At 38.6% G+C, this 19940-nt stretch overlaps 1 protein-coding gene across 6 annotated transcripts in view; it reads left to right on the top strand.

The window, feature by feature from the left end:
• cald1a (caldesmon 1a) overlaps positions 1 to 15302 on the top strand; it is a 79672-nt gene extending 64370 nt beyond the window's left edge. For 5 of the 6 annotated variants that reach the window (XM_042511401.1, XM_042511403.1, XM_042511404.1 and 2 more), the window contains 7 exons: positions 1069 to 1112; positions 1358 to 1433; positions 2700 to 2840; positions 3017 to 3112; positions 6618 to 6686; positions 9842 to 9878; positions 13603 to 15302. In XM_042511401.1, coding sequence (XP_042367335.1) covers positions 1069 to 1112; positions 1358 to 1433; positions 2700 to 2840; positions 3017 to 3112; positions 6618 to 6686; positions 9842 to 9878; positions 13603 to 13616 — 477 coding nt within the window. In that variant the 3' untranslated portion in view covers positions 13617 to 15302. Of the gene's footprint in view, positions 1 to 1068; positions 1113 to 1357; positions 1434 to 2699; positions 2841 to 3016; positions 3113 to 6617; positions 6687 to 7379; positions 7432 to 9841; positions 9879 to 13602 lie in introns of all 6 variants that reach the window. The other variant, XR_006107044.1, reaches the window with a different exon arrangement.
• Positions 15303 to 19940: the final 4638 nt, after the last annotated feature.

Below are 19940 nucleotides of genomic sequence, written 5' to 3'. Positions count from 1 at the left end.
TAGGAAATTACCTTGAAGTGCTTAAAACCTATGTAATGATTTTAACATACCTTTAAATGTGTAATTATATATATATACACACACACTTACACACACATATATATTATATATAAATATAGTTTTTCCCTATCTTTTTTCCCTTGACATTTTTCCCTAACTTTTGAAAATAATTTTCTAAATCCTCTAATTTCTTGCAGTCTGTGGAGCATTTCTTGCCAAGTTGCTAATTGCCTTGTTGCCCTGATTCCCATGTTTTTGAAAGAAATCACCATTTTGCTAAGGATTTAAAGGTTTAAATACTTGGGAAAGGCATCTTAGAACAGCAATATGAAAAGAGACGTCGCTCCAGAGTTTTAAAGGCATAGTTCTTTTTTTTTCTTTTTCTTTTTTTTTTTTTTACTGGGGTTGTATGTGGTACTTATCCATAGTCAATGAATTACATACAGTAGATGTCAGTTGGCACACCCCCACTTTGGAGAAGCAAGCTGGAGTCTGACATGGAAGCAAAGCAATCTACTGTGGATGAGTGTCTAAAAACAAAATGTATTTTAGCCACCTAAATAAAGTCCCACCTAAAAAACATCAGTATCAGTTTAAGTGTATGCTATACTTAGAATATTTTCACTCATTTAACATGTTGTCAGATAGTTATTTCCAGTGGGAAAATCATGCTGTCAAAGCCAGACTCCATGAAGAAAAAAAGGTTTTGCAGGTTGGTATAAAAAAGGGTTGCTTCTGATTCACCAAAGTCACACAATAACACGAAATAACTAACTAATTGAAGCAGCAGTAGACCAGCAGTTTATATATTCAGTGAACTAAAATTATTATTTTTGTCAATGGAGTCTGGTGTGTTTGAAGAGAGCATAGATGGGAGACTGAAGTTGTTTACAGCTATCTAGGTGGAAGGGACTGTCTGATGGAAAGGCAAAGCAGTGAAAATACTCTCCATATAGCACACATCAGAACATTTTTTAAGATGAAACTTTTTTAGGTGGCTATTTTACATTTTATAGTTGACCCCTATACACAGTAGTAACCTAGAGCTCTCATAACTTTTCTCCACAGATTGGAGAGAGGGCAGAGTTCCTGAACAAGTCGGCACAGAAGAGGTAAGAACATACTTAAGCATTATCCGACACATCATGTTTTTTTCTCTCCCAGCTTTTAGTGGAGCATTCAAGCCTTGAAGTTGTGTTCTGCAAATAGGAAAAATGTAACCCAGACTTTAATTCCCACTCGGGGTGCAAGTGTCCTTTTCTCAAGGCACGGAGATGTAATGGTTGACCACACTGTGTATAATATCCAAATTGACCCCATGCTGTGTGTATGCTAACTATTTGCTTCTGCCCAACAGCACTGTGAAGACGTCTCATTCTCCTGTGGTGTCCAAGATAGACAACAGGCTGGAGCAGTACACCTCAGCTGCTCAGGTTGGCATTTTTTCAACTCTGAAAAAAGTGTGGCGTCAGCATTAGTGACACATGACACTGTTGTGACTTCAGGTTGTTTTTTTTTGTTTGTTTGTTTTAATTTCCGTGCATGCGTAACATTAACCCCATCCCACTTGGGATTACTGTACAAGACACAGCTATATGTCAGTCATCAAAAATTTAACAAGACCAAAAGAAACCACTGGTTGAAACATTATATGTACTCCTATATATTTAACAATGACATATATTTATTCGCATATTTTAGATATAATTGTAAACCAAATAGCAGAAGTTGAGAAATAATTAGTCTGGTTTAACTTTATCCTCATAAAAGGCTTTTTTCCTCATCTTCCATGAAAATAAGTGACTATATTAAATATTTCATATTTAAATAGCCAGCTCTTGAGTGTATTCACAGGACTGGATTGTGGACACTTACCACACCATGAATTGTGCATCACCTCCAACCACTCTACCCTGCCTCAAGGTTCGATTCACTAAAGATATTGCACATCTTATTGCAGTTTTCAATGTTGCATTTGCACCGACAACACAGTGGGCCAAACAATGGCAGAGAGGGAAAAACCTTAAATTTAAATGTGCTTCAGTTATCAATGAACTCTCTGAAGAGGCTAATAATTTCTCTGTATCTGCATGTGGATACTAGCATTGGTCTCTATGAATATGACTGTTATAAAGGGGCACTGAGACACCATTTGCATAGTTAGGGGTACACAGCTTCTTATTTCTTATTTGTCAAGGTTGGGCAGAAGCAACAAAAGCTACGTAATTGTTTTGTGAACTATCCCCTCAGTCTTTGTGGATCCTCTGTGTAAAAAATCAGTTTCTTCTTTAAAAGTAATGTGTGGTTCTAGAGAACAAAACTCTGCTGTCATAGCCAGATAACGGGTTTAAAGTCATCCTGGATGTGACGTCAACATCATGTGTCACACTGTTAATAATGTAAAGGACTATTTGTTATCGGATTTGAGAAACAGGATCCTGAGAAATCTATAGAATCTAGTTACAAAACATCAATTTTCTGACCTGATTCCAGTCTTGGTATGCTAAAATTGATTTTGGTTGCTATTCTGAGTCTAAAAGTTGCCTAAAAGTACCCATCCTTAACACAGCAGGAATTCATCACTGTTATTATGAGCAAGCTTATGTGGGTTTTTCTCTAAAAAGACAGATATCTAAGCTTCAATCAGAACAGCCATCCCTGCTATTCAGCAGTTTAAACCCAGCACTTTGTCTCTGCAGAGAGAGAACAAGGAGTCTCGATCCCCTCGCTCCGGGGCGGTGGATCTACCCATGGTCACCGACAGCATCCGCAACATCAAGAGCATGTGGGAGAAAGGCAATGTGTTCGGCTCACCTGGAGGAGGAGGGAGCCCGTTCAAGGTAAAAGATGAGGTAGTGAAGGATGTGAGGAAGTTAATGAAACTTTGTGCATGACTGGAGCAGAAAGAGGGAAAAAAGACAGAGAGAGAGAGAGAGAGAGAGGAAAGAGCCCAATTCACTGGCACTTCCTGCCGATGACGACCAGGCTTAGCTGACCTATGACCCTATCCAAACAGGAAGCAGCTGTGATGAAGACAGGCGTGGCGGGCCGCATTAACGACTGGCTGAATAAAACCCCGGAGAGCGGCAAAACGTCAGGAGGAAGGCCAACGGTAGGTTGTCGTCGCAGCAGCCCCTGTCGATGCTTCTGGGAAGTACAGTAGATTTACTGTACAGCTCAGGGGCCTGAAGAGAAACGCCTCTGAAAAACAGCTTCAGAGCAGACGAGTGATCTTTATATACATGTAGATTTATACTATTATATTTCAACTTACACATAAATATCTAAACATCTACCTGAAAGGCCTCTGAAAAAAAGTCTTTATTATCTTCTTAACATGAACACACAAATATTTTTGGTTCTTTCAAATATGAGATTTATGTATTTCTTGTTGTTGTTGTTTTTATTTGTGTTCTTGTCACTGATTTGAGGTGGGCAGGACACTGTGATGTCACAACGCTCCAATCAGGATTTAGCAGTATTTGAGTCAGAATCTGATGACAGTTGGTGGGTTGTTTGGTCACCGTCAATCAGATTCTGTCAAATCACACCCACACGCCCCTGAAGAAGCAAATTATCTTAGTTATTGAGTGTTAAACTTTTCATAAATATTACCTAAAGGTTTTTTAAATAATTATTTGTGTATTTAGTTAGAATGTGAAGGGACTGTACTTTATTTATTTATTTTTATATCACGACCCTCCCTAGAGCTACATTTTTCTAAAACCCTCCCTCCACCATAAATAACCAGATTTCATAGATAGATGATGAATGGTGTGATTTTTAAAGAAAGCATGCCTTTAAAACCCTTTAGTGGTTTTGGGGTTCTGAGGGTTTTTGAAATGAAACAAATTATGACAAAATGTCCCTCCCCTAATCTAAATAGAAAAATAGAACTCCCTCCCCAATGCTTAAGAAAGGTATTTGAATTGCCACCATCATGTTTTGAACTACCCCTCCCTTTTTAAAAAAAAAAAAAAAAACATAGAAAAAACAGACATTCCCTAAATTTTGCAAAGAAATACTTACAGTCAGAAACCAGTTTTTTAGGAGCTTCAAGTAACAAGGCAGAACTTGGAACATTAATGCGACATTTACTTTGAAGCTCACTATTATTATTAATAGTAGTAGTAGTAGAAGTAGCAATATTAGTAGTAGTATTAGTTATGGTTTGTCTAAGGATTCAACAGTGACTTGTTCATGGGTACAGTGATCCTGTACCATGTGGGCTACATTTATTCCAGCAAACACCACCAATCTCATAATAAATAGCAGTACTCTTACTCTTCTATCAGCCCTGCAGTACTGTTATGATGATGATAATGTCAGAGTTATTGCTGATTCTGTACAGTAGATGTTTTATAATAATTTTCAAATGATGCAGTGGAGCAGGTCAGGCTGGGATATTATCTGTCTGGCACCACCTGGTGGCCACACAGGAAAATAACTCATAAAGTGTCTGAGCTTGCATCAGTCCACTTCAAGGTATTATATATTATGGAGAACTAAACTAAAAACTATAACTAGGTGTAAAAAAAAAAAAAAAAAAAAAAAGCAGATTGAGATTGTGTACTTAAAAAACTTATTAAAATAAAAATAATAAATATATATACAGGAAGTGTCTTTGGTTGTACTGTGTCTACTTAGATAAATCTGTAAACACATCAAGCCTGAGGAGGCATCCATGCATAATAAAACTAATACAAAAACTAAGAATATCGAGCTAAAGCTAAACATTTTAAATAATAAAAACTAAACTAAAATGTGCAAACCCACTCTGGAAACCAACTAAATCTAAACTGACTTGAAAACAATAATAAAAGTTGAAATAAAGATTAAAACTATTTTAAAAAACCCTGTAAAACTACCATAACTCTGCTTCACTTTTACATCTGTCATAATATACATATACAGTCCATGAAGTGGATATTGTAGACTTGGCACGAGTTTGGTATACAGTGTCACTTAAGCATGTTATCGTGTGCTTATCATAAGCTTTGCCGGCAGAGTGTTTTTTCTTCTGTCCCGCTAACGTGTTTGGCTGAACGCCAGCATATCATGCCTCTCTTCACTCGTACTCATATTTCAACCAAATATTTATGTTAGAGCTTTCCTGGTCACGGATTATGGCTTGTGCTCAAATAGGTAACACACCACAGGAGAGACTGAGGATGTGAAAGGAAACTTTAAATACAAGTTTTTCCAAGAGAGAATGTCCACCCCACAGACCATCAACCATAAGCTGTGGTGTTGCACTTTTCTGGTCATCCATTTTTGCCACCATTTATTAGACAGATGTTATTTTTGCTATATTCTCAGTTCCAGAAGATTTCAATTCCTCTCTATTATCAGTATACTACATTTTGCTGAAATGGAAGGGTGTTACCTCCCATTACATAGCCAAGGAATTAAAGAAAGGCTCCCAAAGGCTCCATTTAGAGATTCTATAAAACTTGGAACCTATTAATAAATTATAGGCATTTTTGGAACAGTTCTGGGGAGCTACCTTGAGAATGAAATACTTTTACAGGTTTTTTTGCTTTTTGTGTTTGCATTCCCACTGCTAAGAGGAATGCTGAAGTCACATACTGTAAACCGGCGTTTAGTATGGTACCATCACTTTTGCTTTGATGAGTCAAAATCACGTCTTTTTTTCACACAGCTAACAGGTTTTTTAAAAACAGTGGTTGCCGGTGGTTTCTTGTTTGACCAGTCAACTTACATCACTCATGGTTCCTTCCTGTACCGGGAGAGTACCTTCCCCGAAATTGGAGCTAAAAAAGCCTCATAAAATGATGTTCTAAGAGCAACAATCATTCCTAGTTTTTGTGGAGCAGACACAATAAAAAAGGGGGTTCTTGGCACTATGAAAAAGTTTCCTGGGTGTGAAAATGCCTTATGCGAAAGCAGGCCTGGACCTGCAAACTCACACATCTTTACAAGCAGTTTGTCTGATGCACATGTTTTTTGTTTGCTTTTGTCTGTTCTGTTCTGTTCTGCTTTGCTTTTTGTGATTTGTTTGTTTTTCTTTCTTTTCATTCCAATTTTCCTGATAACTTGTTACATATTTATACATTGAGATGATAGCTCATTTAAATGTGTGGTCTGATAAATGAAAAAGAACGAGTAATAATGTGTAAAATTATTACCCCCCCCCGCCCCTCGCCCAAATGTTAAAACAAAGCCTACGCCCTTGGATGAGGGGCCCAATTTTGAAAGGTTGCCCTCTGTCCATATTTTTTTAATGGCTGGCTCAACATTGAATATTTTCATTAGAGTTCAAAAACTGGAACACTTTTGCCGAAACTTTCTCTATTCCCGTGCCTGAATCGTACTTTGCATTGTGATGGAGTGTTTTCAAAGAGGATTGCCTCAGTGAGAGTGCTATTTTCCACCTTCTCCAGACAAGCACCTCTCCACTTGACAGTGTCTGTCAACCGCTGCTCTCATCCCTCAAGCTCTCTGTCCTCCTCTGTCATTCCTTCTCCTCTACGTTTTAGGTGCTCTGCCATTGCCACAAAATGTCAACTATTTTCAAATTGACCTACAAATGCCGGGCACCGCTGGTATGATGCTTTGTCTTCTGAAGCCTTTTGATTTCTGTCTCTCTCTGACAGGACCTGAAGCCCGTTGACGTCACTAACAAGAGGAGTCTATGGGAAAACAAAGGTGCCTCTCCAACCAAGGTAGCTATTATTCATTTATTCATCAGGGTCATTATGAGCAGGGTTCCCACTGTCACAGTAAACCTGGAAAAGTTGTGGAATATCACAATCATACTTACTAGGCCTGGAAAAGTCTGGGAAAGAAAAGGAAAGTCATAAGTCATAGAATTTTGGAGTTTTTTTGTAATGAAAATTGTTCCAGTAATCTTTCGTGGAAAACCTCCCACATAATGTAACATAACAGTAAACATATATCCTGAAGCTGATGATGTAACGTAACTGTACCATTTTGTTTTCCAACACATAATGTTTCTTCATTTTCTCCTTGGTTCCCTCATGTATGCAAGTTAGCTGAAGTTATGTTTGAACAATTTGAATTCGATGTGTTGGAAAAATATCAGGCAAGTGGGGCAAGAAAAAAACATTTTTCATTATGGATTATTGAAAAGTCATGGAAAAGTTTTGAAATGTTGTCCATGAAAATGTGTGGGAGTCCTGGATGAGGAATTTGTACAGTGATCAGAGTACCAGTTTGAACCATCAGGGGAAAATCAAAGTAGCATCCAGATGAAGTTTAACCATGCCAAATTGGTTTGTGGTCTACAAAGTGTTTTTTCATAGTGTTCCAGATGTCAATAAGGAGAATTTTGTAAAAGAGATGGCGTAGTAGTATTGAAATAATCTCAATCACTTGTGTTTGCTTTTGTTTTAAAGAACTCTCATAGCTAGTCGACCTCACCCTTAAATCTGGAATAAGCCTGGAGAGGTAAACGAGTAACTGTTCCACATTTCTTCAAGGCTCTTATCACAGAATGACCTCGCACCCTGCTGTCACGCTGCCGACTTTTTGCTCTACTGTATGTTGTTGGCAAAGCTGTACTCTGTTCTGCTGCGGTTGGACGCTTCTGCTTATTTTAATCTTAATGATAATATCTAAGAGTTTGGGTCCAAATTAGATATTTATGATTTGACAAATTTGTTTTACATTTTCATGATTTGTATGGTTTCTGGCACAGGTCTCTTCTCCCACAAAGTCAAAACATTTAAGAGGATGTAATTATCTGCATTTTGTAAATATAGAGTAATAAACATCAGCTGCTTTCCAAAATGCACATTTAGGACCGAAACTTGCCAAATGTTCTAAGTGCTGTGAAATAAAAGGAACAAAGAGAACATATCAACGAAGCCACAATAAAACCAATTTTAAAGCATTCCACTTGATTCCATTAACACTCAGAACTTGTAAAAGCTGATGCAACAAAATCCAGCAGATTACAGTTCAGCATAAATTCTGTGTAGTTAAAAAAAAAAAAAAACCTTTAACAGCGCGCCTGTTGTCCAACTGCGGCCTGAATGCTTTTCACACATGGCTGTATCACATCACCGTTCCTTCTTCTGACAACCACAAATCACTACTCTCAGCCCCAACTTCACTCGACTTTATGTTGCCCTAATGGAGAAACTGTTTACAGCATTCTTTACAAGCGAGACGCCTTGCTGAGTTGCACAATGGCAGTTTGGCATCACTGAATCACCGTTATCACCTCACACTTTCAAACAAGTCTGACTGTACCTGACATGAATTAATTGTCTTATCTTTATTTCTATACATAGATAATGCTGTGTTTGTAGAAGTGCTTAGTAGAAGTGAAAAGCCATATTTAAAAAAGATAAAGATGTCCTACCTACCCTCTTACTTTATTATAAACCTTCCTTCCTTCCTTTCTTTCTTCCTTCCTTCCTCCGCTGGTAGTAGTGTGTTCCTGCAGCCAACAGCTGCAGTGCAGACCGCAGGCTGTGGTCCGCCACAGTGAGTAGCTGGGCTGGAGGGCACCAGGCGGTGGTCTGCACTGACGTAAAAAGGGTCCTGGACAGGAAAGGTAGTGGTTAGCGGCCTTGTCATTAGCTAACCATGACTATGCTGTGATGTCAGGGAAGGCAAAATGATCAGGACAGCGATTGATTCAAGAGTCTGCGTTAGGCTCGGGTGGTATCTTTTTTTTTTATATATCTTCCTGAAATTTCACTGGAGTATACGTTATGCTGGTATTTGTGTGCTGCGTTCCCCCAGCCAGTCACTGATTTATCACAAGGATTTGTACGACGTACAACTCCAGTGAAATGTGTTCCCATCAGCTCCTTTAAATTATGCATTGTTCTTCTTTGCGTCTTTTTATAACTGTCCATGTTTCAGCATGGTTCTGGTTATCCATAGCTTTCAGTTTTGGAATACTTACCAATCTCAGCAAGACAGCTGCATAGTTGCTCCTCCTGAAAAGGGCAGCAGCAAATTGTAGCCGCCTCTGCACGGCATATAGCAGTGATCCACAGCAGGGATGGGACGGCACCTCTTATTCCCACTGACCCACTGGTGTGTATTTACCGTAAAGCACACCCTGCTCTATTTTTCTTACCAGAGTCCTTAAATCCCGATGAGTGACTCATAGCCACACGCTGCTGCTGTCCAAAGCAGACCTCAAAAACCTACCTAAACTTGCTAAATGGACATAAGAGCATAAATTTAGCACAATTAGCAGAGCTGCCAGAGAGGTGTCTGAAAAATTCGCCTACATCTCCTACATCACTATGTTCACTACTATGTTCTATTAGTGTTCTCAGCTTTATCAGTCTAATACATAAACTCTCAAAATGTCAAGAAAGGAAAGATTCTTAAATCTGTTATCCTCATTAAACAAAGAAACACAACTGCACACCAGAGTTCAAGCTTACAGCAATCACCATCTCTGGTTTGGTCAAAATAATCCCCAAATTTACAGAGCTCAATGTGAAAATTTGCCGTCATGGCTGTCGTGGCTAGCCAGTTGATCACAGTCCTGTAATGTCATCCCCACCACTGGTAGTCATCATGTTTCTCAGCAGCGTGTTCCTCCAGACTGACCTCTGTCCATATGAGTTTAATAAAAACAGGAGTGTCTTTGTTTTTGACAGTTTCGAAAATCATACCGTCAGGATTTCTAAATACCTTGGTATACCATGATACAGTGATCCCACCCAAGCCTAATCTTTAAAGGTGAAAGTGTTAGATCAGAAGTGGTTATAAGTGGTTATAAGCACTCGGTGCTTCAAATGGAGGGTTTGCAGGTATGTTTTGCTCACTTTTTCTATCTGTCTTCATCTTTACCACTTTGTTACCTTCGCGTCTTCATGTCTTGCAGGTGGCAGGCAGAGGGGAGACCAAATCAGTCGCCAACGGTGAGTTATTACAAGACACCAGAAGCTTGTAACTGCAGAGCTTGTGAATGTGTGTGCATGAAAACAAAAAATAAATGGGTGTGCAGGCATGTTGCAGGCATGTTGCAGTTGAAGGGTGAACTTGTGGCTCCAAAATGTCAACTTTTTAAAACCTCTGAAACACTGCCTCGTTCTTAACTCGCCCACAGTGCTTTTTTTTCATTTTTCTAATTGGTTTCAGAAACCAAAATAGAGGGTTTTTTCTCAACTCATAGCAGAGCACTTAATCCTTTAGTTGAAATCAAAACATGAGAATGACAAAAATAAGCGGCAAGTTTTAAACCGCACAATAACAATATGCTTTTATGAGCATTTAGACAACCTACTTGTTGACAATTCACAGAGATAGGGCTGGGGATACGGGAAAAAAATCAAATACAGCAACTTTTTTTAAATCGGATTTCTCATGGTTGATATAGGGACAATATCGTTGGTGCTTTCACAAAATATTTACACGATGAGTTTTTAATGAATAATCATTAGTAATCTGGATATAATGACTAAGCAGGTAAAGGCAAATAAAAGAACAGCTAGAGGAGTCCGAAAGTTCAGAAAATTACTTAATGTAATGCAGCCCTTAAAACTTGGAAAAGACATCAAATATGATATCACAATATCCAAAATCCAAGACAATATGTAGTTTCTCATCACAATATTGATATTATATGCTCAGCCATAGGCTAAATTTAAAGGGACGGTAGACAGCCTGAAGAAGGACAGAGATTGTAGACAACCACTTGTCCTTTTCCAAGAATATTACTGACCTCTGCCAATTCTTTCTTGAGTCAGAGAGGAGCTTTACTGGGAAAGTACACAATGTGCATCGAAGTTCAAGATATTCCCCTCAAATCCCAGAGATATCCATTCTGGCATCTCAGTCCACCAGTAGGAGCATCAAGTGCAGCGAAAAGCACATGATCCCTCACTGGCTTCCCACCAGAAACCATTTCCAATTGTGTGTGTTGTGACCATGGGCTGGATATGACGGATGACTGGAAAGCTCCCCAAAGTCAGGCTTAAACATCTTGATTGCCCCCTGGTGGTTGATTACAGTGTGGCACATGAACCCCGCCCTCCTCCATGTTAGTGAATGTAAAAAATTTAAGTAAATGGATCTACTCTTGTATAGCGCTTTTCTAGTAGTTCGACCACTCAAACCACAAGTCACATTCACCTATTCACACACTAGTGGCCGAGGCTGCAGAACAAGCTGCCACCTGCTACTCAGTTTTTGAAACATTCATACACATTGACACTCTGTTGGTACAGTCATCGGGAGCAATTTAGGGCGCAGTATATTGCGCAAAACTTCTTTGACATGTGATGACCAAGGATGGAATCACCAACCCTCCAATCAGAGGATGACCCGCTCTACCTCCTGAGCCACAGCCACCTGAAAAGTACACATCAAATACATTTTTCCCTAAGATGTGTTTTCATTTTAGGTCATTCTTATCACACACACATAATATCACACTGCTGAAGTGTTTGATTCTGTGATTGATTTGGTTAAAGTACTTATTTTGTGCTTTCTGGTGTTATGATTGACAGCTGTGTGTGCCAGTCAGTGTGCATGTGATCAGTGGCGCTCCTCCTGATTGGTGGGATGGTGGGAACTCAATCCAAATGTTCTCATCAGCACAAGATGGTAGCAGCAGTATCTGGGATATTTTGGCTTTTATTTTTGTACTGTGGGAGGAAGTGGAGACACGTCGTCCCTCTATATTTACAGTCTTTGTGTGGAACAAATGTCCTAGCACTTTTGCAAGACAGCAGGGTTTTTTTTCAGACATTGGCCTTCTCGTTAGGTGTGTCATCTTGTCATTTGCTCTTTGATTTATACGACGCCATGTGTCACAAAACCAATAACTGACCCCATCATAGCCTACACTGTGGCCTTTTTCAGTTTGCCGTTTGGCCTTTTGCACCACAGTGTTTCAGGATGCCACTTAAACATTGCTTGCTATTTTAAAATCAGATGTGAGTGCAGTCTCGTCCTCCTTTTGTTCTCCCAGCAGGCAGAAGAAGGGTTTTGGCCTTGAGGGATTCTGTACATGTCCACGCACAGCTTCACACACACACACACACACACTGTACATACACTCCAGTTTCACCTCTGTAAAAGCCACTCAACAGCCATCTTGACGCCACTCAAACCTTTCGGCTGTTCCACTCGTGTGCACATCCACTTGTGTTGCTCAGACCACAGTCCTGCCTCTTGTGTTAAGAGTGTTGGCAGCATTGTTCCTGTCAGGCTGGTTTGTCACATTAATAGCTGGCATTTTGGAGATTAGCACACCGTCACAGTCTGACTCAGAGGATGACTGAGGCTTTGTGTAGTTTTGGTATTTCTTGCTGGTGGTTGTCTGCAGGACCTTACAGACATTTGACACCACAATTGGACCACATGCGAGTTAGCAGCCTCACACTCTCCACATGCTTGGCTCTAATAGAGAACTTCCAAAATAATGGTCACCACTTTGGAAATTTAAGCCTCTGGCTGTATTGAATTTATAATGATAACTTTCAAGGAAGATTTTTTTTGGCCTCTTGATTCAAAATATATTATAGCAGTTTGGAAAATGACAGACAGCCAGAAATGTATATAAAAAACATATGAAGATATTGTATGTATGACGTCCTGCAGTTTTCAGTCTAGTTTTCAGACTGTCAAGCCTGATTTGGGGTTTATATATTTACAACTATTTTGTCAGTCTCTTGGGGCCAGCTTAGCTAAATTTGAGCAAGTTTTGAGTGGCGTTTGGGTGACACTTAAGTAGGGCAAATAAGCAGAAACCAACACTGTCTAGTACATCCGTCAATCAAGCAAACACCCCCAAAATATCCCTCTCAAGGTTGTTGTCTTGTTCACGGATAAAAAACATTTTAAGAATTAGGAATTAATTAAGAATTTTAAGAATGTTTTTTTTTTTAAAAAACTAAGAACTGGTGGTCTTTTTTTAAATGAAGTTCGATTCAAAGTTTATATCAAAACATCTTCAAAGTGATCTTTACAGCAGGAGTCACGATGGGCGATGGGGAGTGAAGCAGGGACACACTTTGACCTGAGGCTCTAGCTAACGTCAGTTATGGAAACGAGAACTTGAAGCTGCAGCTTTGAGCCTTTGCCTCATTTTATCAGAAGGCTAAAGCGACATTTTCTCTCCATATCTGAAAGGCTTCGCCAATATTGACATGTTTTATTTTGTTTTATTGTCAGACTCTTATTTTTTAGACTCTGCTTTTGATAAATCCGTCCTCTGTTTTTTGTAGGCATTTTTCACCAATGGAATAGCAATTTCCAATGCAGAATCTTCTGCCAGTGAATCAGGCCTCCACTGAAGCAACATGCAAGCGCATCTACATTTGTCAAAGGGGATACATAGAAAACCCTCTCTTTTAAATGACTTGTGATTAGCCCAAGTCCCCCTTTACAGGCTAGATTTTCTAAAGTCTAAAAACAGAGCCAAGAGGAGGTGCAGAGTCTAGTGTTTTCTCAGACTACTTGAATTACAATATGGGATTGTTGCCCAAGGACGCCAAAATAAAACTGCTTACCCCAGCTTTAAACTGCATAATAACTGCCTGTGGTGTTTGTTACCTGGTTTGAATCAGTTATTAACCCACGCCTGTCTGCAGACTCATAGTAAAGTATCTGATGGACTTGTTTTGTGTCTCTCTGCAGGTATGGGACACTAATGTCTTGAAGGAGCCACTAAAGCTGGGGACCACGACAATCCAAGACTCTTCCTTTGACTTTGTCTTAAGAACCAAATAATGATCACATTCCCAAGAGGGACCCCGAAGAAAACGGAGGGACAGGAGTGACGCTGTGTGAGCACTGTACCGGAAACAGCATCACATATTTTTGTACGGTCACCACGTATAGTGCCTTTGCACAATAATTTTTGCTTTCTAAAAGAAACAAAATGCTGTGAAATTTGGACATTTGTAATTACTAATTACTTTCTACAATCCTGCCAGGAAGTTAAAAAAGAATTCAATTTAGATTTATCTGTTGCACTCCATGTCGACAGTTTTGATAGCGACAGAGTTAAAAGTTTCCACATTCCAAAGAGATGGATGAAATCACTTCTCTCCCTCATACAGTACATTTTCCATCTCTTTTTTATTTATATTTAAAGCAAAAGCTTCACACATTGCTATTTTATTCAACGTTCACCAGTTCAGGATAGAAATATAAGCACTTCTAGAATTTAGATGATTTCACTTTTATTATGTCTTACCAATAGTGCAGCAATGGTCTGAGTAATATATGTTAGCACATGTGATGTTTTTGAATATGACCTATCATACTGTATCGTATATAACATCTTTATACTCATAACAAAAAGTATTTTTGCTTTTTTTTTTTCGTATCCAGAAACTGTTCAACCAACTGGCAGTTAATTTTGGTGGTGATAGGAGTGTTGAATATTCAGAAGGCCATTATGACTTTTATTATCCTTTATGTCATTTAATTTATGTTTTAATGTGTTTTGTCTTTTTCTACTTCCAGCTGTTTTTGTAGCTTTTGTACCTGTTCGATCACTTTAAAATCTTCAGACATTCCTCTTTAAAAGCAGGTGCACGTGGTGCCTTGGCTGCTTAAAAGCTGTAGGTTTTACAATGTAGGAAGTTTGCAAACCCTCTTTTTTAAATCTACCTTAACTTCTACTAACTTCTTTATTGCCTCTATGCACACTCTAAGGCTCAGCGATCATTTTCTATTTGAGGGCATACAAAGTAAAATCAGGGTGCCTACGCTTATAGCAAGATACTCGTACAATACAAGGATATTTACCACTATGTAAATCTTCTGGCCTTATGATTGCAATGAAAACATTTATGACAGCTGAGGTACAGTACATAATAGCCTCAATGCAACTCAGTATGATATTAAGACTTGTGATCTTTGTTTTTGTTTTTTTTTTCACTGACGTGGTCTTAAGTAGCACATTCCCTTTCATAGTTTTTGCGCGGCACAAGCCTTGATAATATGAATTTGCCGGGGCATTAAATTGATCAGTGTTACTGCTCAAAAGTCTGACAATCACATTCCATGGCTCCTGAAAAGAGCAGGGGAGCTTGACCAAAATATTTTAAGTGTGATTTAATGTGACATTTATGTTTTTTTTTTAATACAGTGGTTTCATAATGCCATTTTTTTGTTTGTTTTTTTTACAAGTGTCCATTTTTATGTTTTTTTCCTCCATGTTTAACCAGACACCTGTTTGTGTAGCGCAAAGCCTATGCAAAACACACTATCTGTAGCCTCTCTTAACACTCCCAATGTCATACAAGTGGGCAGTTTCCAACTGGATGAATGTTTTAAACATTGTACGCTTCACTCAACAACAGCAATAAAGACATTGAGGTATTCCACATTGTTAAGTTTCCTTTCATAACTCCTTCACTCTACTGTACTATAGGACGCATTATATTCTGCAAATACCCATTGTGGTACAGGGTGTTGAAACAGTTGTCTTATTATGGAGCCATGATAAAATGTAGTGAAAGGTTATCGTACAAGCTTCATGATTTTCTTTCCAATCAGCTGGTGAAAAACAAAGCATAACATTTTACCACCAATCATTCGATGGAAGAAAATTAAACAATTTCTTTTTCTTTTCTATTTATCTTTCACAAAGCCATTGTAGGTTTGTTTGTTTTTTAGTTTTCATTTTTTTCTTTCTTCACCACATTTCCAATTTTCTATTTAATAGCTTAACTGAAAACACTGATGGTTGAGGGGTTGTTCTGTCTTTATCAGAGTAGGAGGTGGCAAGGGTGCCATTTTTTTATATATATATATATCATGACCCTCCCTGGAGCTAGAAATGTTTTTCCTTGAGCCATCCTGACAGACTGTGTAAAAATGCATGACCCTCCCTTTACCACAAATAACCATATTTTACAGTTACTGGTTGTGATAAATGGTGTGATTTTGGATATTATTGAGAAACATAGCCTTAAAACCCACTTTTGGGATTCATTTAGAGTTGATAGAGTTCCATTTAGAGTTGATTATCCACAAAGAGATTAAAAGATTGCCATATTATGTCATATCAATGGAATACAGCACATGTGCCACAAAACCAGGTCTGCAGTTGTCAAGTGGTTTAATAGGTGGTGCACTATGATAGAACAAAAAAGGCAATAAAAGACCATAAAAAATACTTCCTATCTGCAAACGCCCAATTTATTGCAATTTTTCTCATATTTTCTGAAACTTTATCAATTTAGTGCTTCAACTGTCTTTGGAGAGCTGCCTGTTTGATTACTTTTATTCCTTTTATTTGCTTTATTCTTGTTGACCTTCTGTATACGCATTTTTGTTTCTGCCTCTTTGTATGACCGTTCTAGACCTTTCTCGTTAGGCGTGTTAATTTTATTATTCCCTGAGTTTCTGCCTTTGCTTTGTCTGTCAAAGCACTTTGTAAACAACTGTTTTCAAAGGTGCTATATAAAAAGCTAGTATTATTTATTCATGTATTATTATTATTTATGAATATCAATAATGATGATGATGATGATGTCATTGTATATCAGCCACCTTAAATTTGAGTGTCCCAAAAAGTTCTGTTAGGACAAGCCATGGATCTATTCTAAATCAGGACAAGCCCATCTAAGGAGGCTAAAAATAGCGCACCTAAACAGCACCTGAGCAGACGCAGTTATTTCTAGCGCCATCTGTTGTTCCCCTCCAACATTGCAGCTTCAGGTACACTGCGCATGTGTCATACCGCATAGCTAGAATGACCATATGAAAACATAATTTCTCTCCCAGACTTTGAAAAATTATTTGAAGTGCCTCTCCCGTCTTGCACCACCTCCTCCCTTCTCATAAATAAGGAACAGTGCCTAAACTCTAAAGCTGTTAACACACTGTCAAAGCCCCACCTGTGGCAGCAAAACAAAGTGTAATTTTAGTGCTACTGAGTATTCTAAAAAAATGTCTTTTTATGTCACTATTTAACAAATTAATGTCAGTGACTGGATAGAAGCGTTTAAAAATAATGTTGTTTTACCTAATTGCGCTCGGCTCCAGGGGTCGCTACACACATGCAGTTTGTGAGGAAAACAACGATGCGCATGACCAAAGTCTGACCCCAATGACCACGCCCATGACGCGCGTGCGGCTGACTGTCAGTCATTGCAGTTGACAGGAGTACCTCCTCCGTAAGCAATGCGGACTAACTACTAAAAAAACACCTATGAAAGTCTGCCTCTTGAAGAAAAACTTGGTCAACTCGATGCCCACCACCCGCGGGATATTGTGATAAACCAAACCGCTTGTAAACTAGACAAATTAAACTGCTAACGTCAGAGGAGACCGGAGGAGACGCTCTCCGTGTGTGTTGGTCGGAAGAGGCGGTACCTCATCCTCAACTAACAGCGCAGTCAAACGTGGAATTTGGCCGTAATAGGAAGAAAACAGGTATGTGCCCACTCCTGTTATCAGCTGTGTCAAAGTGTGTGCACATTGCGTCAAACATATAATAAATACTTTTCTGTTTCTGCATCTGTTCACAGTAGTTCATTGTTGCTTAGCGAACATAGCTAGGTTACTTTGTGTTGGCATTTAATGTTGTTGTTTTTGTTTACGCGAGAGGGTCTGCTCAAAACGTCATTTGAGCTAACAGTAAGGTACAAAATATGACCAAAAATAGCTGACACTAAGGTACAAAATATAATCAAAAATTGCTAACAGTAAGGTGCAAAATATAACCAAAAATAGCTAACAGTAAGGTGCAAAATATAACCAAAAATAGCTAACAGTAAGGTGCAAAATATAACCAAAAATAGCTAACAGTAAGGTGCAAAATATAACCAAAAATAGCTGACAGTAAAGTGCAAAATATAACCAAAAATAGCTGACAGTAAAGTGCAAAATATAACCAAAAATAGCTGACAGTAAGGTACAAAATTGGCCAAAAATACCTAACAGTAAGGTAGAAATAGGTGCAAACCATTGTATACACTATATACAAAGACACTTAATAGGCTATCAGTATGAATGATAATTATTGTAGGGTTTTTATTAGTTATTCCTGTGTTCAGTTATATAGTTTGATTGTTCTTTTACTAATATAATTTTAAATATTGTCAATTGCAGAGTTCCAAATAGTCAGATGACAAAAAGTAGCCTATTGTGACTATAATTTTGTTAAATCATTGAAGTAATCTTTGGAGCAAATATTGAAAAACAATTTCACTGCTTTCAGCTTCTGCAAGGACGCGCTGCCTGTCTCTGAAGTGAATAATTGTAAACTGAATATATTTGGGTTTTGAGCTGTTGGTTGATCAAAACATGTAATTTGAATACATTGCCATGGCTTTGGCAAGGCTGGCATTTTTCTGACGTTTTAGAAACTAAAATATAATGAATAATCAGCAGATTTGGGTTGCAAAAATGCTGAGGTGTCAATGTATCACAGTATTGTAGTGTTATTATTGACAGTTACAATAACCCTTAAAGGAATGAAAACAAAGATTTTTAGTTTGGTTGGATAATTGTTTATTTTTCATTATGATAAACTTGAAACTATGGTTCAAATGGAAGTGTGTAAAAAGCAACACATAAATAAGATAATGTACACTGTATGATAAACTTCAATTTTTATATTCAGGTATACCTTGAAATCGGCATACTGCTGCAACCCTACATTTGAATTGTCCATTAATTTATTTATTAATCAAAAATGATAGCAGGTTGCAGCCAGAGTAGTGCATAATATGCCATGTTAAATCAAGCATACAGTAGGTTTAAAAAGACAGACTACAAGGTCTTAGTCACTGTCAAGTCTCCAGTTGGTTGGAAGAATGGGGCGTTCATTCATTATTTAGAAAACTATGTTGTGTGCCTTTTCTACTGTACATACTCCTGCCAAATACTTTGAGAACAAGTTATTTTCCCAATTTCTGGCCTCGAATGCAGGTCATGAGGAGCACTTGAAGGCAGCATTCCTCTCCAGGTGTAACTCATCTTCAGCCTCCAACAATAGAACTGACAGCGCTAACCAGTCATCGAGGAGATATGTGGTCACATGATGGACAGGGCTGTATTAAGTGTGCTTTATGTTGAGGGAGGATGATTGAACTTGTCTCTGTCTGGATTTGACAGAATCAGACTTGCTGCTAATCCCTTCTCTTCCTCAGGGACATACAGGAGGTAAGATCTGAGCGTGACCTCTTGGTGCATGGCAGCTAAAAGGTCAGTAAGAATGTTAAATTGTGTTTGAATTGGCTTTGAAGTACAGTTCCTAATTTTCAGTTTTTTTAATGAAGCTGAAATCTTATTAAATTTGACAAAAACTGAAGTGAATTCTGCTAACTGAAATACACAAACTTCCTCAGCATGATCTAATAACGAGCTGTAACTCATGCAAAGTCATGAATGCTGAATTAAATTGGCTCAGGCGTTCCCTAAGTAGACTCTTAAAGATTTTATGATGGCATTTCTTTGATGTGTTCTGATCTGAGCTGTGCATATGCTGGCGAAGAAGGTGCTAAGCTCGCCCCTGAGACTGCCGTGTTGGTAGCATGCTTCGGGGCTTTGACTTAATGCTGCCTAATGCTGAAACCAGCGGCCGCAACATTCCTGCCGCTGTCAGACTGTGTGTTATTTCACAGTTCCAGCCAGACGGGGACTGACCGCATGCATTAAAGCAAATACACGTTTAATACCCCAGCCATGACAACTCTCATACACTGTGAATTCTTTCTGGGTTTCCAGTCAGTGCTTTCCCAGCAACCAGATGGTATTCTTCTATTTCTCTTTTTTCTATCCTTCACTTCACTTTCTCCTCTTCACTTTCTCTTTGCTCATCGTTTTGACGTCAGCTGCTCAATCTGATGACACAACAACCACACTGGGACTCCAGCCACCACAGTGTTTGAATTTGAGCTTATATGTAGCAGAATTTAAACAGGAGCATGACTTTGGATGTTAACTATATACAGTGAAGGTGTAAATATGGCACGCAGAGATTGAATGTGCAGCTGGCCCTTTGAAATGAC

The sequence above is a fragment of the Plectropomus leopardus genome, chromosome 22, assembly GCF_008729295.1.
Source record: "Plectropomus leopardus isolate mb chromosome 22, YSFRI_Pleo_2.0, whole genome shotgun sequence".
In the NCBI taxonomy this organism is placed as follows: domain Eukaryota; kingdom Metazoa; phylum Chordata; class Actinopteri; order Perciformes; family Serranidae; genus Plectropomus; species Plectropomus leopardus.
The sequence above is the reverse complement of the archived record's forward strand: the minus strand, read 5'-3'. Positions and strand labels throughout refer to the sequence as shown.